This window comes from Galeopterus variegatus, unplaced genomic scaffold (assembly GCF_000696425.1).
Source record: "Galeopterus variegatus unplaced genomic scaffold, G_variegatus-3.0.2 Scaffold258, whole genome shotgun sequence".
NCBI classification, from domain to species: Eukaryota; Metazoa; Chordata; class Mammalia; order Dermoptera; family Cynocephalidae; genus Galeopterus; species Galeopterus variegatus.
The window spans coordinates 345,830-369,155 of NW_007726369.1; the positions used below are offsets into that span (position 1 = coordinate 345,830).

The 23,326-nt window shown below is 52.8% G+C and overlaps 1 protein-coding gene across 2 annotated transcripts in view; it reads left to right on the top strand.

Annotated features, from left to right (window-relative positions):
* FRMPD2 (FERM and PDZ domain containing 2) overlaps positions 1–23,326 on the top strand; it is a 124,041-nt gene that overhangs the window by 40,537 nt on the left and 60,178 nt on the right. For both annotated transcript variants that reach the window (XM_008566636.1, XM_008566637.1), the window contains 4 exons: positions 2,295–2,366; positions 11,628–11,802; positions 14,394–14,541; positions 16,295–16,433. In XM_008566636.1, coding sequence (XP_008564858.1) covers positions 2,295–2,366; positions 11,628–11,802; positions 14,394–14,541; positions 16,295–16,433 — 534 coding nt within the window. The remainder of the gene's footprint in view (positions 1–2,294; positions 2,367–11,627; positions 11,803–14,393; positions 14,542–16,294; positions 16,434–23,326) is intronic.

The following is a 23,326-nucleotide window of genomic DNA, read 5'->3' on the forward strand; positions in this document are numbered from 1 at the left end:
GGCTGAAGTGGGCAGGGTCCTCTGGGGGGCCAGGCTCCCTCAACTGAGGTTTATAGAATTGGACTAACATGCACCTGAAATTTGCAATTTAGGGCACAGTGGCCTCACTGGGGCAGTTGCAGGGGTAGGGGTAGACACTGTGGAGGATACAAGGTTAAAGATGCCAGGTCTCCCCGCTCTGGAAGTTAGCAGCCACAGGTGTGCAGGGCACTAGCAGAGCATGGCATGTGATGAGAGAGCTGACAAGGCAGAATGTCCTGGGAAGGGGCCTCTGAACAGATGAACTGTGGGAGCACAGACCCGGCACAGCAGGGAGGGCTTACCTGGGGAGGAGAGAGTCTCCCTTCTGGCAGATAAAGAGCGTAATTGGGTAGAGGGAGCTTGGGGAGTTGAGGTCAGAGAGTAGCCGGGCCAACTTGCCTGGTCTTGAAGGCCAGGCTGACAGGAGGGGTTATGCCAGGGCTCCTACGGGCTGCCCATGCCTCCTGGACCATGCTTTCCTCACAGGCGGGCTGGGCTCTGCTGCAGGGTCAGTGCTGGAGGGTGAGATCAGGGGTGGACCCAGGATGTACCCTCAGGCCAGAGGGATCTGCAAGCATCCGTGCAGGCCCCAGCTGTCACAGCCACTTCCAGTGTTTACAATGAAGCACCCTTCCTCAAGACTACCATTAGCGAAACACGGGTTTAATAACCACACGAGCCCACAGTGAGCGCAAGGGCATCAGTGCCCCGCGGCTGGGGCAGGCCTCTCCTGGTCAGGCTGTTCACCAGGGAGGCTGCCTCCCCCAGGCCTTCTGTCTCAGCACCTGGAACCCTTCGAGACCATCTGAGCCTAGCGCTCTCAGAAGGCATTTTTTCTGACAAAGTTAATTAGTTAAAGCCCCTCAACTAACTAGAGACTGAGCTGAGCTCCAGACAGACGACCCAGGCCACCCTCCTACTGTGTGGCCCGTGGTTCCCCACTGTCTGCCCAGCCCCCGCAATCCTCCAGGGCCTCTGTCCGGCCTTCAGGAGCTCAGGTGGGTTGTACAAAGAGGGGTTCCAAGGGGCCTTTTTCACCTTCTTTGGCTTTTCTTCCTGGTCACTCACTAAAGAAGCTTCTCTTAGGGACTCTCTCAGGACACAAGTCATTCCTGGGCTAGAATTCTGACCTCAAGATGAAAGTCCTACCACCTAGTGTTGAGTGCACATGAAGCCCCCCAGCCCTCACTCTTGCTGGTTGTGTGACTCGAGTGACATTCCCAACCCCTCGGAGCGTCTATTTCTTCACTTGTCAGATGGGTTGAGAACATGTACCCCGCGGGATGGTGGCTGGGTCTAAATAGTGATGGGTACGGAACTATTTCCTGGGCCATGAGTGTGATAGAAGCGTGAACTGTTGTGAAGCTGAGAACAGGAGCAGCTCGTGCACGCTTCCGATCCAACATTCAGAGCCGGGAAAGTCTGTTAATTTACCTCATCTAAATTAAAGGTATTTTTGTTCTTAAAAAATCTCCTTATTGCATATAGTACATATCTGTACTATGTCAGTTTTCTGTTGCTTTTAACAGAATACCCCAAACTAGGTAATTTATAAAAAAGCAGAATTTATTTCCTACAGTTTGGAGGCTGGGAAGTCCAATGTCCAGAGGGCGCATCTGTTGAGGGCCTTCTTATTGGTGGGAACTCCGCAGAGTCCTGAGGCAGCACAGGGTACCGCATGGCGAGGGCTGAGCAGGAGCACCCACACGCTTCTTCCTCTCCTTGTAAAGCCCTCAGTCTACTCCTGACATTAAACCATTAACCCATAATCCATGAATGGATCAATCCATTCGTGAGGGCATAACCATCATGATCCAATCACCTCTCCAAGGCCCCTCCTTTCAAATACCATGGTCTGATTTCCCACCTTCTAATGCTGTAACAGTAGGGATCAAGCTTCAGTGAGTTTTGGGGGGACATTGAAACCATAGCAGTAATGTATTTTATACTTTTGATACATGCAAAAGATTATATGACACTGCATGGATTATGAAAATAGTTATTCACCCTGGACACCCCTGACGCTATTTAAGAGCTAGAACACTGCCAGTACCCTACACCCATCTGCGAGGCTCCTGCTTTGATAAGCCCAGCTCTGCTGGGGCCTCAGGCTAGTTTAGCCCTGTCTTGCTGGCACCTGTTTGCTGCTGACTCTGGGGAATGAAGTGCTGGTGGGGGTGGGGAGCTGAGCTCATGGAAGGAAGCCCAGACTCCAAGACGTGGAACCTGTCCTCTCTTCCTTACTGAAAGTGACTCTGAGCCTTTCCCCTCAGTTCTCCAGGCCAGAGTTCATCCTGCTGGCTGGAGAGGCCCCTGTGACACTACATCTGCCTGGATCAGTTGTGGTAAGTACTAGGTTAGACTGGACAGAGGTGGGGGCTGGTGAGGGAACCACCTGGCAGAGCAGGCCTGGGAGGCCGACTGTGCTGTGACCGGGGTCTCACCCACGGCACTCACCCTTGGGGGCACTCAGTCTCCTCCAGACTCCTGCCAGCGCTGTGGCCACGTCCCACTCCTGCCTCTCCTCCTCCAGTCCTTCAGCTCTTCCCTTTTAAGAGGACCCGCCTGTGGTTTCTAGCTAAGTTCTGCTGGTGCTTTCAGACTCAGCTCAGCCTCCATCTCCTTATTTTGTTGGGAAATATTTTCAAGCATCTGGTAGATGCCAGGCACTATTCTAGCCCCAGATCTATGCTATGAAAAGCAAAGTCCTTTTCACGTGGGCTTACATTCTAGCGGGGGAGACAAAGATAGACAGACGCATAAACATAAAAATGCCAGGTAGTGCTTGTGCTAAAAAAGACCAGTGAAGAGGGGAAGAGGGTGGAGGACGGGGCGGCAGGGAGCAGGTGGAGATTTTCTCTTTCGGATAGGAAGGCGGCTCCATGGGAGCAGAGATGGCAAAGAAGAGGGGGCGAGCCACGTCCGGCAGAGGGAGCAGGACAATGCTGAGTGGGCTGTCCCTTCCCTGTCCCCAGCACCCGCACACGCCCCCGCAGAATCCCTTCTCCCTGGGGCCTGTGGCTGGTCCTACCCTGAGCCATCTTCTGTCCCTTATCCCTATTGCCCAGGCCCCAGCCCGGGCTGGGAGATTCTCAGCCAGTGTTGAGTGTTCGGGTGTGTGTCCCTTCTGCCTCCACTGGCCATGCTGCAGCTTGGCTCTCAGGGCCTCTGCTCAGGGCTTCTGGACACAGGGCTGTGGGAAGGGCTGGCTTGGGGTTCCTCTTCTCCCAGTCCCTGCATGTCACCGTGTTTGTCCCTCCCTTGCAGAAGGCACCAGGGAGCCCTCTGGCTCACTCCAGATTAATTCCAATGCCTCCAATAGAATTTCATCAAATCCTAGCTTCCATGTCCCCTCGCTCCACCATCAAGGGGACTTCCATTGTGGTGCAATGATGTCATTTCCTCAGTATCCAAGCCCTGATACTCTTAGAGCAAACTGGCCATTGTGAACAAGGTGCCTGCCCTGACCAGAACCTCTGATCCCTGTGCAATTGACACCTGTATTAATTCATGCAGTGAACACTGACAGGGCACCTGCTGTGTGCCCAGCCTTGTGCTGGGATACAAAGCATGAAATGGGGTGACCTAATGCACCTCCTGAACCTAAGGAGGCTGGTGAGGGTGAGGTTGGGGGTATCATGGTCATTGACTCTGGGGGTCCACAACCTTCTGAGGACACTTCCTCTGTGGGGCTTGCAGGTCAGAGAGCACAGGGCCTCCTTGGGCAAAGCGTCAGTAGGCAGTTGGTCCTGAGTGTGTTCTCTGGCCACCTCTTCAACCCGCTTTTGCAGTGGCCTATGGCCCTGGGCCAGTCCCTCGTCTGCCCATCCCCTTTGAGCCACCTGTCCTCAGCCCTCCACCAGCCTGCTCTGCACATGCCCACCTGGTGCTGTGGGGAGGAAAGGGAAATTCCCCCAGGGATCCCTTTCTGACACCCCTGAGGCCCACATGGCTTAGGTGATTGCAGACTCTACCCACCAGGTAGATGGGCCAGACCCACTGTGATAGGGAGACAGCCAACTGCTCTGTGCAAGAATGCTGGTGCAATGCTTGGGGGACCAAGACTCCAGGAGGGGGTGCTGTTGGCCTAGTTCTGTTCGGTGCAAGCATCTTGAGCTGCACAGCATGTCTGGGAGCCTGTTTATAACCCTCACAGGGGCCCTTGAGCCCCAGCATCTAGGAAGATACCGGAAGGCTGTGATGATGACTCAGGGCTCCCCCAGTACAGGACTGTGTGGACCTGTGTCCCCCATAGGGGGTGTCCTGTGCTGTTCTGTCCCAGTTTGTCTAGCTGGGGCTGGAACATCTGCAGTCTGTTGCTTCAGCCCCTCATTTCTTGTCCCCAACGTCCTCGGTCTACGCAGCTCCGTGTCTCTCCCTGCAAGGGGAGTTGCTGCCACATACCCTTTCCTCCTGTGGGATCGGCATTCCTGAGCCTGCACACAAGAGTGGAACTTGGAAAGCCATGCTCAGTGGGAAGTAGCTCTGTGCGCTTACTTGTGAGTGCTGGAAACAAAACAGATTCCCCTTGCTCCCAGCATGGCTGCCCTGTGGGAAACCCTGATCAACAGTTCCCGGCGGGGCCAGCCACCTAATCCGCAGGCAGACTGCAACATGGATGCAGCGCCCTGGGTTCAAAGGCGGCTACCATAGGAACCAAAATGTAAAACTTTTCCCTTTTTTCTAGGAACTGGGATATAAGACTTTTTGCGGGTCCAGCCACCTAATCCGCAGGCAGACTGCAACATGGATGCAGCGCCCTGGGTTCAAAGGCGGCCACCATAGGAACCAAAATGTAAAACTTTTCCCTTTTTTCTAGGAACTGGGATATAAGACTTTTCCCTTTTTTCCTGTGTTCTCTCTCTCTCTCCCTCCCTCTCTCTATTATGTGTCCTGGTGTTATTTGCTATTTAATGTCATAATTCCTTGGCACAGGGATATTCACGTTTGAATAGAGACATTCCCAGGTGCCTGGGGCCCTGTCTGGCTCCCCACCCCTTCCACCAGCCACTGGGTCCGTGCGCCATGGCTGAGCAGGGTGGAAAGCCAACCTACCCTTCCCATGGCTCTGCTGCCCCAACCCAGACAGAGGGAAATCCTATTTGGCTCTCAGGGACCTCTGTGTGTTCCTGCTGAGCGGGCAGTGTCTAGAGGTCAAGTGTGACATTGAGTCGACAGCAGGAGCCGTCTTCAACGCCATCACGTCCTTTGCCAACCTTGGAGAGCTCACCTATTTTGGCTTGGCTTACATGAAAGGTGAGTGTCTCCTGGGGAGCCCACAGCTGGTCTGGGGCCTGCAGTAACTCAGGCATCTGGGATCTGAGCTCTATTCCTTCTGGGAAAACTGCTTGAGGCTGGGATGCCTCACTTTGCATGCCTGGGCACTAGTTGGCATGGTGAAGGCTTCAAGCGCCTGTGTGTAAAGCCTCAAGTGCAGCAGATTGTCATGAAACAGCAAGTGTAGGGTGTCGTGGGCTCCTGTGCCTGCTGGGGCTGCTGAGCCATCTCAGTGCATTGAGATTACACAAGCAAATGTTAAAAACATTCCCATTGAATCATACAGGACTAACGTGGACTCAGCACCCTGACCCCAGGAGCCTAAATTAAGACTCTATTCTAAAGATCTGAGAGAAAAGGCTTCTACACTCTCTTCCCTCCATGCCATTCCATTAGCAGATCATTATTTCTGTCTACTGCAAATACCTTTGTGGCAGCCCAATCTCTTTAGTCGCTGAGGGGAATAAGGGGAAGGAGGCGAGCAGGGATCACGGGGCCTTCTGTTCAGTCCTGGCTCTACCAGCCACCCTGAGTAGACATCGTGATCTCCCTGTTCCTCTGCTCTTCCATCCCCAGTGGGAGAAGCTCACGAGCTTGCTGTGTGATTCTTCCAGGGGAAATCCTATTTGGCTCTCAGGGACCTCTGTGTGTTCCTGCTGAGCGGGCAGTGTCTAGAGGTAAAGTGTGACATTGAGTCGACAGCAGGAGCCGTCTTCAACGCCATCACGTCCTTTGCCAACCTTGGGGAGCTCACCTATTTTGGCTTGGCTTACATGAAAGGTGAGTGTCTCCTGGGGAGCCCACAGCTGGTCTGGGGCCTGCAGTAACCCAGGCATCTGGGATCTGAGCTCTATTCCTTCTGGGAAAACTGCTTGAGGCTGGGATGCCTCACTTTGCATGCCTGGGCACTAGTTGGCATGGTGAAGGCTTCAAGCGCCTGTGTGTAAAGCCTCAAGTGCAGCAGATTGTCATGAAACAGCAAGTGTAGGGTGTTGTGGGCTCCTGTGCCTGCTGGGGCTGCTGAGCCATCTCAGTGCATTGAGGTTACACAAGCAAATGTTAAAAACATTCCCATTGAATCATACAGGACTAACGTGGACTCAGCACCCTGACCCCAGGATCCTAAATTAAGACTCTATTCTAAAGATCTGAGAGAAAAGGCTTCTACACTCTCTTCCCTCCATGCCATTCCATTAGCAGATCATTATTTCTGTCTGCTGCAAATACCCCTTTGCGGCAGCCCAATCTCTTTAGTCGCTGCGGGGAATAAGGGGAAGGAGGCGAGCAGGGATCCTGGGGCCTTCTGTTCAGTCCTGGCTCTACCAGCCACCCTGAGTAGGCATCGTGATCTCCGTGTTCCTCTGCTCTTCCATCCCCAGTGGGAGAAGCTCACGAGCTTGCTGTGTGATTCTTCCATGTGCCACAGAGGGCTGGGGGATGGGGAAGGGGTCCTTATGTCCTCATAGCTCTCATCAGACCTTCGAAAGATCCCTCTCCCTAATAAAAAGAACAACCACTATATGCTTTGATGTGATCGATCATCTGATGTTTGCTTGGCCTTTTATAAAGTGTGGATAAAACATCTTTAGGAGGCATATTTTCATTGATCTGTAACATACAATGTAAATAAACCCAGTGTGCTTGCTCTGCCGGTACAGCTTCAAGGCTTACCCCCTACCTGCCTCCTATCAATCAGGCAGCCACCCCTGAGCCCTTCCACGCAGACAGTTCTAGAGCTGCTTAGCTGCTGGCCTACTGGGAAATCACTACTGGGAATGACCACCTCCTAGGTTTAGATACAGACCAAATTGGGCGGCAGGTGTTGCAAACCTGCCTGTAATGGGGACCCACCCATCCCCAGGGAGAAATGATTCTAGGTGAGTCTGCTATGGGGAGTGAAGTTTTCAGCAGCGAGGGAAGAGGTTCAGAGTGGGTGCAGGGCTGGGCATTGTGGTGACTGCCATTTGAACCTCTCGTGAACCTGCTTCCCGTCCTCAGCATGCATATGCCTTTGGGAGAGGAGGCTGGTTACTGGTTTAAAAGCTCTGCCTTCCCAAACTGGGCAGGGCTCCTACACCCAAGCAAGCTGCTCTAGAGCATCTGGGCTGAGGGGATGGAACATGGAGAAGGGTGAGTGGCAGAGCCAGGCTGGAAGGGGGTGGGCAGACATGCAGGGGTTTCTGGGGAGTGGCCAAGGGCTACCATGCAGGGTGGGGAGGGGTTGAGCTTTGCCTTGAAGAGAGCAGGGGGTGGAGGTGGTGCCTTCTGTGGCTGGGGCTGATTCAACCTCCCTCCCAGAGGAGCTAGAGGATGAACTCACCAGGAGGTAAGTCCTGAGCTTGGGTTGGTTGCAGTTTTCAAGCTGTAAACATTTAAGTCAAAGGCAAATGGGGCTCCGCTTATGCCCTGTCTTAGTCAGCTCTGGCTGCTGTAATAAAATACTATAGACCATGTGGCTTAAACAACCAGACATTTGTTTCTCACAGTCTGGAGGCTGGGAAGTTCATGGTCAGAGTGCCAGTGCAGGCCCATTCAGTTCCGGGAAGGGCCATCCAGTTCCGGGAAGGGCCATCCAGTTCCTGGAAGGGCCATCCAGTTCCAAGACTTTTGTTTCTCACAGTCTGGAGGCTGGGAAGTTCATGGTCAGAGTGCCAGTGCAGGCCCATTCAGTTCCGGGAAGGGCCATCCAGTTCCTGGAAGGGCCATCCAGTTCCAGGGAGGGCCATCCAGTTCCGGGAAGGGCCATCCAGTTCCTGGAAGGGCCATCCAGTTCCAGGGAGGGCCATCCAGTTCCAGGGAGGGCCATCCAGTTCCTGGAAGGGCCATCCAGTTCCGGGAAGGGCCATCCAGTTCCTGGAAGGGCCATCCAGTTCCGGGAAGGGCCATCCAGTTCCTGGAAGGGCCATCCAGTTCCGGGGAGGGCCATCCAGTTCCGGGAAGGGCCTGCTTCCCGGCTTGCAGATGGGGCCTTCTCGCTGTACCCTCACACGGGGGAGAGAGGAAGCTCTGGTGTCTTGCTCTTCTTACAAGGGCACTAATCCCATCGAGGGGCCCACTTCATACGTTACCTAAACATAATTACATCCCAAAGGCCCCACCTCCCAATACCATCACACTGGGGGTTAGGGCTTCAACACAGGTATTTTGAGCAGACAAAAAATTTCGTCTGTGACATGCCCGTGGCTGGAGAGGTGGGGGATGGTCCAGCTGAGCAGAAGGGCCTGGAGCAGGACAGGAGCTTAACCATACTCCTTTCCTCTGTTTTTCATTTTATCTCCATAAGATGATAGATGGAAGGCAGATATTAGGTGACATCATTTCTAAAATATATAATCCTATTTTATTCTCTTGGTTGCTGGTGACTTTCTCTTCCTTTCTCCTTTCCTCTTTGTCTCCTGCTCTCGGCCCCTCACAGCCCCTCATGGCCCCAACCAAGATCCCTCAGACCAGGTCCCTGGAAGTCTAGCTTCCTGCTGTCCTGCACTAACGCGGCTCACGTCGGGCCTCGGGTGGGCTCAGGGCTGGCGTGTGAGCGGCGGTGCGTTCCCTGCTGCCGCGCACTCCACACACTCTCCATTTCCATTGCAGGCAAAGAGTTCTTTTTCCTGGACAATGAAACCAGATTGTGCAAAATCGCCCCTGAAGGTTGGAGAGAGCAGCCCCAGAAGACCTCCACGAATACCTTCGTGCTCTTTCTGAGGATAAAGTTCTTTGTCAGTCACTTTGGGCTGCTCCGGTGAGTGCTGCAAACTTGTCCGTTTGTTCCTTCAGGGGCTTATGTGTGTGCAGGCTGATGTTAGAGGTAATGGGTAGGAAAGAGCTTTGCGAACTGTAAATTATGTGTAAATAACAACGGTTACTGTGGCTGCTCTTCTGTTGATTGGATTCTGATTGATAGAACCAGGAGGAAAATCAGTTTTTGGAGGCAGCCCTGGTCAAAATGAAAACTCGCCCTTTTGTTTCAAACATACTCCAGTCAAAGTCAAAGTTCTCTCTCCCCTGACTCCACCATGCCCCTCCCCTCTGCCCACACAGCCCCTCCTCCCTGCCCACACAGCCCCTCCCCNACCATAGGAACCAAAATGTAAAACTTTTCCCTTTTTTCTAGGAACTGGGATATAAGACTTTTCCCTTTTTTCCTGTGTTCTCTCTCTCTCTCCCTCCCTCTCTCTATTATGTGTCCTGGTGTTATTTGCTATTTAATGTCATAATTCCTTGGCACAGGGATATTCACGTTTGAATAGAGACATTCCCAGGTGCCTGGGGCCCTGTCTGGCTCCCCACCCCTTCCACCAGCCACTGGGTCCGTGCGCCATGGCTGAGCAGGGTGGAAAGCCAACCTACCCTTCCCATGGCTCTGCTGCCCCAACCCAGACAGATGGTGGTCCCCAAGGGGTTAAAACCTCCACATGGAGATAGCTCAGTAGCTGGCTTGGGGATGGGTATCTCTGCTCATTTGCCCAGGAAAAGAGCATTGGTGCTGCTGGCTCAGGGTGAGGTACAGCCACTGCCAAGTCCACTCTGGGATGTCTTGGGGCTCCTGTACCTGCCTGGGACCCTTCCTGTGCCAGCCCCCTGCAGAGGAATGTAGCTAGGGGTTGTGTGAGCCATGGCCATCTGGGTGGAGGGCAGCAGAGATCTCTGCATGGGGAGGAAGAGGAGGAGGGGTAAGGGAGACCAGGGAGCCCAGTATAGGCCCATCGGGACACAGGGCTCTGTGTGACTGCACTGGTGGCCTGGCCTCCTGTTAGCTCAGGTTGTCTTAATGCTGACAGCACATTAGAGTCATCTTGGGGGCTTTAAAAAATACTGATCCCAGGCCTTGCCCCAGACTCATGGACCACCTTGGGGGTGACCCCTGCACCTCTCAGGTGACTCAGGTGTGCAGCAGGGGCAGGAATCAGGGTGACTCAGGGTGTGCCCATATGGGAAACCCTTCCACAGGGTCCTTGGATCTGCTTTGGCTTCTGGAGTGTGGGGGCTGCCCCTGGGTGCTAGGGGGGGTCAGGGTGTGGACGAAGGCGTAGTGTCGATGGCACGAAAGCCACGCACACCAGTTTTTGTCCATGACTGCCCTCTGAGGAAGATTTCCTGGGGGAGATCTGGGCCAAGCTCCTGCTGGGCTTTGGGACTCAGGGGATACTCTGCCCTTGTCCTTGGGGGTGAGGGTGGGGGGCACAGACAAGGGGTACTGAGCCTGGCCTGGAAGACCTGTATGAGTGTGTTGTGTGGAAAAGAGGGGAGAGCGTTCTGGGCAGCAGGCACAGTGTGTGCAAAGCCACAGGCAGAACAGCCACGTGGCTGCAGGATTATGGGCTGTCTGGGACCTGAGCAAGGCGATGTGGTTGGGGTGGGGCTGTGATGGGAGATGAACTGGTAATAAGCTGAGGATGCTGAAGAGGCAGAGGAGGCAGATCTGGTACGAGTCTGGCTCTGCTGACCAGCTTTTAGATTCTAAGTCATCCTCTTGCTCCAGCCCTTTCTCTTCACTGGATCTGCACTCACCCAAATTCTCTCTGTAGTTTAGAATTTATTAACCTGTGCTCAGCAGGGTGCTGGGGGACAGTATCGGATTGATGGACACTCCCAGGGGTGTATGATTCGTTGAGGAGAGCCCTGGGCGACGCTTTCAGGAAGCAGAGCCCAGGANCAGCCACGTGGCTGCAGGATTATGGGCTGTCTGGGACCTGAGCAAGGCGATGTGGTTGGGGTGGGGCTGTGATGGGAGATGAACTGGTAATAAGCTGAGGATGCTGAAGAGGCAGAGGAGGCAGATCTGGTACGAGTCTGGCTCTGCTGACCAGCTTTTAGATTCTAAGTCATCCTCTTGCTCCAGCCCTTTCTCTTCACTGGATCTGCACTCACCCAAATTCTCTCTGTAGTTTAGAATTTATTAACCTGTGCTCAGCAGGGTGCTGGGGGACAGTATCGGATTGATGGACACTCCCAGGGGTGTATGATTCGTTGAGGAGAGCCCTGGGCGACGCTTTCAGGAAGCAGAGCCCAGGAGGCAGCTGGGATTTCTGCAGGGCTGAGACATCGGTTAGATCTGCCTTCCACCCGCCTGGCCCCAGCAAAACCTGGCAGAGAGCTCCGGTTCCAATCCAGGTTCTGCTTCTACTAACTGTGCAACCCTGGGAAAATTCCTGACCATCTCTGAGCCGTGGTTTCTCATCAGCTGAGTAGAAATGTAAACACACTCATCTCCTAGGGTTGTGCGTCTCTTAAATGAGAAAATGCATGTAAAGAGCTTAGCACAGTAACTCGTACGTGGTAAAGGCTCAATGTCTCGTAGGTACTGTTACAATTGATACTATTGTTGTTTTCAGACCAAAAAGGGGAAATCCTATTTGGCTCTCAGGGACCTCTGTGTGTTCCTGCTGAGCGGGCAGTGTCTAGAGGTCAAGTGTGACATTGAGTCGACAGCAGGAGCCGTCTTCAACGCCATCACGTCCTTTGCCAACCTTGGAGAGCTCACCTATTTTGGCTTGGCTTACATGAAAGGTGAGTGTCTCCTGGGGAGCCCACAGCTGGTCTGGGGCCTGCAGTAACTCAGGCATCTGGGATCTGAGCTCTATTCCTTCTGGGAAAACTGCTTGAGGCTGGGATGCCTCACTTTGCATGCCTGGGCACTAGTTGGCATGGTGAAGGCTTCAAGCGCCTGTGTGTAAAGCCTCAAGTGCAGCAGATTGTCATGAAACAGCAAGTGTAGGGTGTCGTGGGCTCCTGTGCCTGCTGGGGCTGCTGAGCCATCTCAGTGCATTGAGATTACACAAGCAAATGTTAAAAACATTCCCATTGAATCATACAGGACTAACGTGGACTCAGCACCCTGACCCCAGGAGCCTAAATTAAGACTCTATTCTAAAGATCTGAGAGAAAAGGCTTCTACACTCTCTTCCCTCCATGCCATTCCATTAGCAGATCATTATTTCTGTCTACTGCAAATACCTTTGTGGCAGCCCAATCTCTTTAGTCGCTGAGGGGAATAAGGGGAAGGAGGCGAGCAGGGATCACGGGGCCTTCTGTTCAGTCCTGGCTCTACCAGCCACCCTGAGTAGACATCGTGATCTCCCTGTTCCTCTGCTCTTCCATCCCCAGTGGGAGAAGCTCACGAGCTTGCTGTGTGATTCTTCCATGTGCCACAGAGGGCTGGGGGATGGGGAAGGGGTCCTTATGTCCTCATAGCTCTCATCAGACCTTCGAAAGATCCCTCTCCCTAATAAAAAGAACAACCACTATATGCTTTGATGTGATCGATCATCTGATGTTTGCTTGGCCTTTTATAAAGTGTGGATAAAACATCTTTAGGAGGCATATTTTCATTGATCTGTAACATACAATGTAAATAAACCCAGTGTGCTTGCTCTGCCGGTACAGCTTCAAGGCTTACCCCCTACCTGCCTCCTATCAATCAGGCAGCCACCCCTGAGCCCTTCCACGCAGACAGTTCTAGAGCTGCTTAGCTGCTGGCCTACTGGGAAATCACTACTGGGAATGACCACCTCCTAGGTTTAGATACAGACCAAATTGGGCGGCAGGTGTTGCAAACCTGCCTGTAATGGGGACCCACCCATCCCCAGGGAGAAATGATTCTAGGTGAGTCTGCTATGGGGAGTGAAGTTTTCAGCAGCGAGGGAAGAGGTTCAGAGTGGGTGCAGGGCTGGGCATTGTGGTGACTGCCATTTGAACCTCTCGTGAACCTGCTTCCCGTCCTCAGCATGCATATGCCTTTGGGAGAGGAGGCTGGTTACTGGTTTAAAAGCTCTGCCTTCCCAAACTGGGCAGGGCTCCTACACCCAAGCAAGCTGCTCTAGAGCATCTGGGCTGAGGGGATGGAACATGGAGAAGGGTGAGTGGCAGAGCCAGGCTGGAAGGGGGTGGGCAGACATGCAGGGGTTTCTGGGGAGTGGCCAAGGGCTACCATGCAGGGTGGGGAGGGGTTGAGCTTTGCCTTGAAGAGAGCAGGGGGTGGAGGTGGTGCCTTCTGTGGCTGGGGCTGATTCAACCTCCCTCCCAGAGGAGCTAGAGGATGAACTCACCAGGAGGTAAGTCCTGAGCTTGGGTTGGTTGCAGTTTTCAAGCTGTAAACATTTAAGTCAAAGGCAAATGGGGCTCCGCTTATGCCCTGTCTTAGTCAGCTCTGGCTGCTGTAATAAAATACTATAGACCATGTGGCTTAAACAACAGACTTTTGTTTCTCACAGTCTGGAGGCTGGGAAGTTCATGGTCAGAGTGCCAGTGCAGGCCCATTCAGTTCCGGGAAGGGCCATCCAGTTCCGGGAAGGGCCATCCAGTTCCTGGAAGGGCCATCCAGTTCCAGGGAGGGCCATCCAGTTCCAGGGAGGGCCATCCAGTTCCTGGAAGGGCCATCCAGTTCCGGGAAGGGCCATCCAGTTCCTGGAAGGGCCATCCAGTTCCGGGGAGGGCCATCCAGTTCCGGGAAGGGCCTGCTTCCCGGCTTGCAGATGGGGCCTTCTCGCTGTACCCTCACACGGGGGAGAGAGGAAGCTCTGGTGTCTTGCTCTTCTTACAAGGGCACTAATCCCATCGAGGGGCCCACTTCATACGTTACCTAAACATAATTACATCCCAAAGGCCCCACCTCCCAATACCATCACACTGGGGGTTAGGGCTTCAACACAGGTATTTTGAGCAGACAAAAAATTTCGTCTGTGACATGCCCGTGGCTGGAGAGGTGGGGGATGGTCCAGCTGAGCAGAAGGGCCTGGAGCAGGACAGGAGCTTAACCATACTCCTTTCCTCTGTTTTTCATTTTATCTCCATAAGATGATAGATGGAAGGCAGATATTAGGTGACATCATTTCTAAAATATATAATCCTATTTTATTCTCTTGGTTGCTGGTGACTTTCTCTTCCTTTCTCCTTTCCTCTTTGTCTCCTGCTCTCGGCCCCTCACAGCCCCTCATGGCCCCAACCAAGATCCCTCAGACCAGGTCCCTGGAAGTCTAGCTTCCTGCTGTCCTGCACTAACGCGGCTCACGTCGGGCCTCGGGTGGGCTCAGGGCTGGCGTGTGAGCGGCGGTGCGTTCCCTGCTGCCGCGCACTCCACACACTCTCCATTTCCATTGCAGGCAAAGAGTTCTTTTTCCTGGACAATGAAACCAGATTGTGCAAAATCGCCCCTGAAGGTTGGAGAGAGCAGCCCCAGAAGACCTCCACGAATACCTTCGTGCTCTTTCTGAGGATAAAGTTCTTTGTCAGTCACTTTGGGCTGCTCCGGTGAGTGCTGCAAACTTGTCCGTTTGTTCCTTCAGGGGCTTATGTGTGTGCAGGCTGATGTTAGAGGTAATGGGTAGGAAAGAGCTTTGCGAACTGTAAATTATGTGTAAATAACAACGGTTACTGTGGCTGCTCTTCTGTTGATTGGATTCTGATTGATAGAACCAGGAGGAAAATCAGTTTTTGGAGGCAGCCCTGGTCAAAATGAAAACTCGCCCTTTTGTTTCAAACATACTCCAGTCAAAGTCAAAGTTCTCTCTCCCCTGACTCCACCATGCCCCTCCCCTCTGCCCACACAGCCCCTCCTCCCTGCCCACACAGCCCCTCCCCTCTGCTCACACAGCCCCTCCCCCATGCCCACACAGCTCCTCCCCTCTGCCCACACAGCCCCTCCCCTCTGCTCACACAGCCCCTCCCCCATGCCCACACAGCTCCTCCCCTCTGCCCACACAGCCCCTCCCCTCTGCTCACACAGCCCCTCCCCCATGCCCACACAGCTCCTCCCCTCTGCCCACACAGCCCCTCCCCTCTGCTCACACAGCCCCTCCCCCATGCCCACACAGCTCCTCCCCTCTGCCCACACAGCCCCTCCCCTCTGCTCACACAGCCCCTCCCCCATGCCCACACAGCTCCTCCCCTCTGCCCACACAGCCCCTCCCCTCTGCTCACACAGCCCCTCCCCCATGCCCACACAGCTCCTCCCCTCTGCCCACACAGCCCCTCCCCTCTGCTCACACAGCCCCTCCCCCATGCCCACACAGCTCCTCCCCTCTGCCCACACAGCCCCTCCCCTCTGCTCACACAGCCCCTCCCCCATGCCCACACAGCTCCTCCCCTCTGCCCACACAGCCCCTCCCCTCTGCTCACACAGCCCCTCCCCCATGCCCACACAGCTCCTCCCCTCTGCCCACACAGCCCCTCCCCTCTGCTCACACAGCCCCTCCCCCATGCCCACACAGCTCCTCCCCTCTGCCCACACAGCCCCTCCCCTCTGCTCACACAGCCCCTCCCCCATGCCCACACAGCTCCTCCCCTCTGCCCACACAGCCCCTCCCCTCTGCTCACACAGCCCCTCCCCCATGCCCACACAGCTCCTCCCCTCTGCCCACACAGCCCCTCCCCTCTGCTCACACAGCCCCTCCCCCATGCCCACACAGCTCCTCCCCTCTGCCCACACAGCCCCTCCCCTCTGCTCACACAGCCCCTCCCCCATGCCCACACAGCTCCTCCCCTCTGCCCACACAGCCCCTCCCCTCTGCTCACACAGCCCCTCCCCCATGCCCACACAGCTCCTCCCCTCTGCCCACACAGCTCCTCCTCTCTGCCCACACAGCCCCTCCTCCCTGCACACACAGCTCCTCCCCTCTGCCCACACAGCCCCTCTCCCCTGCACACACAGCCCTGCAGCCCAAGGATGAGCCCAGGAGAGGATCATGGTCTGGGGTTGGATCACTGCCTCTTTGCCCTTTGCTTACTGGAGGCACCACCTATCAGTTTCCACACTTGAACCGCACCACCAAACATCATGAGTGTTGTGTGGGGCGCCCAGCCCGGGGTAGCCCTCACAGTGGCAGGAGGCAGAGAAGTGAGTGGAGGAGACCACACCTGTCTCACTGGCTTGCTCTTGGGTTCTACTGGGTTGTACCTCATCTTCCCTCCTTTCCCTGTTCCCAGACTGAGAAAACTCACTGGTGCCACCATCCTCACTTGTCCTCAGCATCCCAGATGCTTTCTTCCTGCATTTCTCTCCCAGGCACAAACAGACAAGGCATCAGTTTTACCTACAGCTTCGGAGAGATGTCCTGGAGGAGAGGCTGCACTGTCCTGATGAGACGCTGCTGCAGCTGGGGGTCCTCGCCCTGCAGGCCGAGTTTGGCTGTTATCCTAAGGAGGTAGGGGTGGACACCTGCGGGCCTTGGGTGGGGTCACTGGAGAGCCAGTTATGGAATAGGGGGGACTGTGAGTTATGTGGAGACTCTGCCTTTGAGAAATGTTGTTGTGAGCATCTACCACTGAGATTGGGGTAAAGTGGATTCACCCATCCACCCCCCCCACCATCCGTCTATCCATCTAACAAGCATTCATTGAGTTCTCTTTGCTAAGCTCTGAAGGATACAAAGAGGAACAAATGAAGTGCATACATTTTAATGTCATTCTAGTCCAATAGGTCCCTCCTGAGAACAGTAACTTATTGATTTATCGAGTTCCCATCATCGTTGTCATCGCCCATAGTAAAAGCCACCTCCTGTCAATCAGGCAGCCACCCCTGAGCCCTTCCACGCAGACAGTTCTAGAGCTGCTTAGCTGCTGGCCTACTGGGAAATCACTACTGGGAATGACCACCTCCTAGGTTTAGATACAGACCAAATTGGGCGGCAGGTGTTGCAAACCTGCCTGTAATGGGGACCCACCCATCCCCAGGGAGAAATGATTCTAGGTGAGTCTGCTATGGGGAGTGAAGTTTTCAGCAGCGAGGGAAGAGGTTCAGAGTGGGTGCAGGGCTGGGCATTGTGGTGACTGCCATTTGAACCTCTCGTGAACCTGCCGGTGCAGGCGCGACACCGAGGGTTGCGATCCCGTTGCTGGTCGCGGTATGGGCGCGACACCGAGGGTTGCGATCCCATTACCGGTCACGAAAAAAGACAAAAGAAAAAAAAAAAAGCCAACCTTTATTAAGAGATGAATCTGCACCTGGTGTTGACCTTGACCTTGATGTTTTCCGTGGTGTTAACTCACTTAACTCTCACAGCATCCTGGCAAGGTTGGTATTATCACTCACCCCTTCTAGAAGAGTGACCTGAGGCTCAGGTGGCTAGAAAATGGTAAAGTCGAAATTTGAGCCCAAGAGTGTCTGAGTCCAAGGCCAGTGCTGATTCTGCTGGGATGCTCTGCCTCTCACATGGCAGCTCTAATCTTGTTGGCCAAGCCCTTGGCACTGCAGCAAAATCACATGCAAGCTTCTTTGATTTAATTTGCCTACGATGGTCCTCTGTTAATGATAAGTCCTCAGGGACTTAACAGAGGAGACTAGTTATTTAATTTGCAGAAGCCTGAAAGTAGGGAGGGATGATGCTAATATATTTATTTAGCTAATTAGGATTCAAAATGGGGAACACCAAGCAGGAAGGAGAGACAACCCGGGTGAGCTGTAACAGACAGCAGTGCAGTTTTGCTTTTGTGTTTTTAAGTCTCCCACCCATGTTTGTGATGAAGGGGAGGAGTCTTGGCAACAGACCTCAACAGAGACTGGTCAGTGTGACCCGGCAGTGTGAGGTGACATCCAAGCATGGAGTCCATCTGTGGATGCATTGGTAGGAGCAGAAACGGAAGAGCCAGGGAGGTGAAGGTCTCTATGGTCTCTTCCCCAGTACCTCCTAGTCGGCATTCTGGGCTTTGCCTTGGAGGGCCCTCATCACTGTCATATGACAAAAGCTGGGTGTCCCTGGGGAATGCTTCGCTCAGGGAAGGGATGCTCTAGAGGGGCCATGAAGGCTATGTGAAGGAATCCACTGCTCAAAAGAAAAAAAATTAAAAGGTTTCACCCCTACCCTTCTGCCCCAGACATCCTCGAAAGGACCTTTTAATCCTTGCAATTGCAAGAACTGGCATGTCCTTGGACCTTTGAGTGCTTTCCCACAGTGTCTGCACATCCATCCCAATCCTACCCACCTTTCAAGGCCAGCCCAAACCCACAGCTTTCCTGGCCCCACAAGTGGATGAAAATGCCCTCTCTACCCTCGGGTCCCTTTTCAGCATCTCCCACATACCCACAGCCAGCACAGGTGATTAGCCAATGCTCTCTTGATTTCAAGTGACGGAAACTCAAGCTCAGAGTGGCTTGAATAAAATGTGTCATTTATTGGTGTGCAGAACTGAAGAGCTCATGTCCTCCCTTCATCTCCGCCTGCTCCTTAGACAAGCCTCTAGCCTTATCATGCTAACCTTGGAGCTTCTTCCTGTTTCCTCAGCCCCCAGGGCTGGGGTCTTTACCATGCCTAGGTCTTGCTGGATGCAGAGACTCAGATGACGTCAGCAGGACTTGGCTTCCTGCATCTCTGGGCCGTTTTCTCTTCTGTCAGGTCTGCCTTTAGCAGCTTCTCAATTCTATCCTCCAGGTTCCAGCCCAGCACAAGAGAGGGAGTCCCTCCCCTGGAAATGTCATAGAAGTCCTGGGGTTCTATCTAATTCATTCTGATAGGGTTGTGTGCCCCCCTTAAACCAATCACTGTGCAGGGAGATGCTGTGCTCTGGTTGGACTTGAGTCATGTGGCCACCCTAGGAGTCGGGGTGGAGCTCACACTACTGCAAAGCCCATGAACTGAGAGAGGACGGATGGTTCGCATCCCCATAAAGAAGGGGAATGGTTTGCGCATGGCCAGAAATGTATGTCCACTGCCTGTGGACACTTAGTGGTCAGTAATGCTATGTCCTCGGTGAACAAAGAAGCCATGCTTGGCCACAGTTCTAGTCTGTGGGGTCATCTGGGTCTGGCCTTGTGTTACAGGCTGAATTTTGTCCCCCTCCCCAGATTCATATGTTGAAACCCTAATTCCCAGCCCCTCAGAATGTGACTGTGTTTGGAGACAGGGCCTTTACAGAGGATTAAGTTGAAATGAGTCTGTTAGGAAGAGGAAATGTGAACACATGTAAACGACACCAGGATGGTCCTGGTTGGAGGGAAGGCCACGTGAGCACACGGGGAGAAGGGGCCATATGGAAGCTGAGGAGAGAGGCCTCAGGAGAAACCAAAGGTTCTGGCACCTTGATCTTGGACTTCTAGCCTCTGGAACTGTGAGGAAGTGGGTTTCTGTTGTTTAAGCTGCCTGTTCTCTGGTATTTATTATGCCATAACACGCTGAGTCTCAGAAGGAGAACCTGCAGCCACCCCCGAGTGTGGCCGCCGTCAGGGTTCTGTGTTCTTAATCCTCACCCGGGGTGTGGGGTGGAGGGAAGGGTGTGACCTCAGTAACAGCTCGCCTGCCTCGTCCCAGTAACAGGATTAAAGAGCAAGGACAAGCTCAACAGTTAAAATGCTTCTCTGAGAGCAGTGGCTTTCAAATGATTTGTGCCATGACCCATGATAAAAAATGATGGACATTAATAACCCAACACACACATCAATGTAACAGAGGTGGAGCAAACGTTTCAGGAGATAAGATGCACCCTTTCTACCATGATGTGCATTGATATTTCCTATTCTATTCTAGTTAATTAAAAAAAAAAGAAATGCTGGTTACGAGCCCCGAATTGCTTTCACAGCTCACTGACTGGTTGCAGACTGCAGTCTGAGTGGCACTTCCAGACCAGGCCAGCATCCTCCTGCTTTCCTCCAGCACATCTTCAGAAGGCGCTGCCACAGCCTGGCGTCTTCAGAGTCCCTCTGTATCCCCTTGCACTGCTGTGTTTTTCGTCATGGCATTTATCACCACCTGACATGATAAACACATCTCTTTATCAGCCTTACTGTTTTTCTCTCTTGTTAGAATGGAAACTGCCTGAGGGGAAGCGTTTTTTGTTCGTTTTGTTTTGCCATTTCCCCAGCATCAGAGTGGTGGCTGCAACTTGGAAATTTGTCCGAGAGCTGTTTATCTACGGAATGGGTCATGAGTGGAGTACAGGCTCCTGTACTGGGCGACATTACAGATAAAAGTCATCCATCAGCAGAGCCAGCAGCCTGCTTGTCAGGGAGCTGTGGCTCGGCCCCCACCCCAGCTTCCCATCCTCCCGGGCCTACCCTGGTCCTTGGGGATGGGGTCTTCAGTTTTTGCTGCTGGCGCAGCCCAGTATGGGAGGGCAGCCTCCTAGAGTTGGCCTGGCCCCCTGACCTCCTCCCTACTGCTTTGACAAGCCTCCAGCCCAGTCACTGCTCACCCTGGAGCTCCTTCCTGTCCTCAGCCTCCAGGGCTGGGGACCTCACCATGCCCAGGCCAGCTCCCCCTTGCCCTTGTGCTGCTACATTTGGGGGCCTTGGGAGTAGGGGGTGTTAAGCCAGGGGTGGCCCTGTGAATCAGCCAACACCCTTGCAACATCCTCTAGTCTGATCCTGTGTATGGCTAGGGTGGACAGGGCAGGGTGTCTTCCAGGGGCAGTCTTCATCTGTCCTTAGCAGACTCCATGGCCTAGAGAGTGAGCCTAGGTTTGGGGTCAGATGGAACTGGGTCCAAACCCTGCTTCTTCTGGTTAGTAGCTATGTAACCTTGGGCACCTTTTCTCTCTGAGCCTCAGCTTTTTCGTCTGCAAAATGGAAAATAATAATTAGTCCTTTGCAAAGCTGCAGTAAGGGTGGAAGGTAGCAATGGATAAATGGTGTCTGGCATGTAGCAACTGCTGTCCTTCTTGCCCTGAATTAGGAGTGCTGTCATATAAATGACATAACAGCTAACCTTCAGTGTATGGGTTCAGACATACGATGTTAAACCTGAGTTTACCTCTAGCTCTTAGAGTTGGTGGAGACTGCAGGCCAGGCCCACTAAAGGCAGCTTGGGAGCTGAGTAATACTGCAGGCCCAGAGTCTTTCCAAAGGAGTCTCTTGCCCCTGGGGCCCCAGGGCCAGACCTATCTCTATGTGCTCCCCCCGTCTCTGTCTCTCAAGATTTATTATAAGGTATTGGCTCACATAGTTATAGAGGCTGAGAAGTCCCAAGATCTGCAGTTGACACGGAGAGCTGATGGTGTAGTTGCATTCCAAGTCTGAGTCTAAAGGCAGGAGAAGACCTATGTCCCAGCTTGGAGACAGTCAGGCAGAGAGGAGTTCCTTCTTACTTACAGGAGGGTCAGCCTTTTTATTTTATTCAGGCCTTCAATGGATTGTTTAAGGCCCACCCACATTAGGGTGGGCAATCTGCTTTACTCAGTCTACTGATTTGAATGTTAATTGCATCCCAAAATATCCTCACAGATACACCCAGAATATTTGACCAAATATCTAGGCATCCCATGGCCCAGGCAAGTTGACACACAAAATTAACCATCACAATGCTCCATTCTGGTGGCCTTCTGTGCCTGTCCATTTTCTGACTGATGTCCCCCTGCTTCTGCCTCAGCCTGGTCTCATCCTCCACCTCCAGATCCCCCACCCCCAGGTCCTGTCAATCCTCAAGCTCTCCCAGTGCCTGGGGGACCAGAACATTTCATAGATGCTGTCTGCTGCCCCCATGTGGCCCCCAAAGGCAGACTTTTTTCCTTTCTCATGTGTGTAAAGGCAACAAGTTACAAAACCCATTCATTTGTGCATTTACTTACCCAGTCCTCATTCATGGAGGGTCTGCTCCATGCTTGGCATGATCTGATCCTTACATCAATCCTGACAAGTTGCTGCGATTTCCATTTGCAGTTGAGAACATTGTGGCTCTGTGATGTCAGGTGAGCTAGGAAGAGCACAGCCAGTACTCACTCCTAGGACCCTGCTTTGCTGTTGCCAGGTGCTGTTGTTGACACTTTCAAAGGACATTGAGTAGGCAGGAGGAGGAGGCTGGCCCGTCCATTAGCTGCAGGTATTTCATTGTGGCCTGAGCTTACCCACGGCTGGGTGGGTACCACCTGTCTTTTCTGGGACAACATGTGTCCCCTCCTAAGGGGCTCATATTTTGTTTGATAAATGGTTCTGGTGCTGAAGAAAAAATAATTTGAAAATTACTGTTGTGAAAGATTGGGAACCCCTGAAGAATTTTAAGCAGGGAAGTGACGTGACTACATTTACATTTAAAAAAGGGAGACAAAGACAATTTAGTATCAAAATAAATCTACTTAGTGGCAGTAGAATGACTTTCCTCTGCGTGCATTCGCTTCTAGCTTTGACCACGTGTGGGGATTTTTACACTGTTGTAAACATTGCCACTTTGGACTTGTATCCTGCTTTCTCACTTACTGGTACGTGTCCTCCTGTGACTTCCTGCTGATCATTTGGAGTGGCTGCGTGTTACACCTGCGCAGGGCCGGGTCTTCCTTCACTTACCCGTTCTGACTGTTGGGCATTGACCAAGTAGCGCCATGTGAGTGACAACTGCTATTGTCATTCAAATTGCTTCTGATCTTTCTCTTTTATAAATGACTTAGAAATACATGAACTTGTCCCCAGAGCTCTTTTATTTCCATGTTGACTTCTTCTCTTGGTTATATTCTTAGCAATGAGATACTGGATCAAAGTTCCTAAATGATTTTTTTAAAAATGTGTTTTAATAGACTTTATTTTTTTTAGAGCAGTTTTAGGTTCACAGCAAAATTGAGTGTAAAGTACAGAGGTTTCCCACATACCTCCTGCCCCTACATGAGCATAGCCATGTGCTATAATATAAACGTCCTGCACCAGAATGGACATTTGCTAGAACTGGTGAACCTACACTGACACATCGTTATTATCCAGAGTCCATAGCTGACATTAGGGTTCACTCTCTGTGTTAGACATTCTATGGGTTTTGACAAACGTATAGAGACATGTATCCACCTTTATAGTATCATACAGAGTAGTTTCCCTGCCCTAAAAATCTGTGCTGTACCTGTTCATCCCTCCCTCCCACTGACCCCTGGCAACCCCTGGTCTTTTTATTGTCTCCGTAGTTTTGCCTTTTCCAGGATGTCATATAGTTGGAATCATGCAGTAAGTAGCCTTTTCGGACTGGCCTCTTTCAGTTAACAATATGCATTTAAGGTTCCTCCATGTCTTTGCATGGCTTGTAGCCCTTTCCTTTTAGCACGGAGTAATATTCCAATGTCTGCATGTACCACAGTTGATTTATCCGTTCACCTACTGAAGCACATCTTGGCTTCTTCCAAATTTTGGAAACTA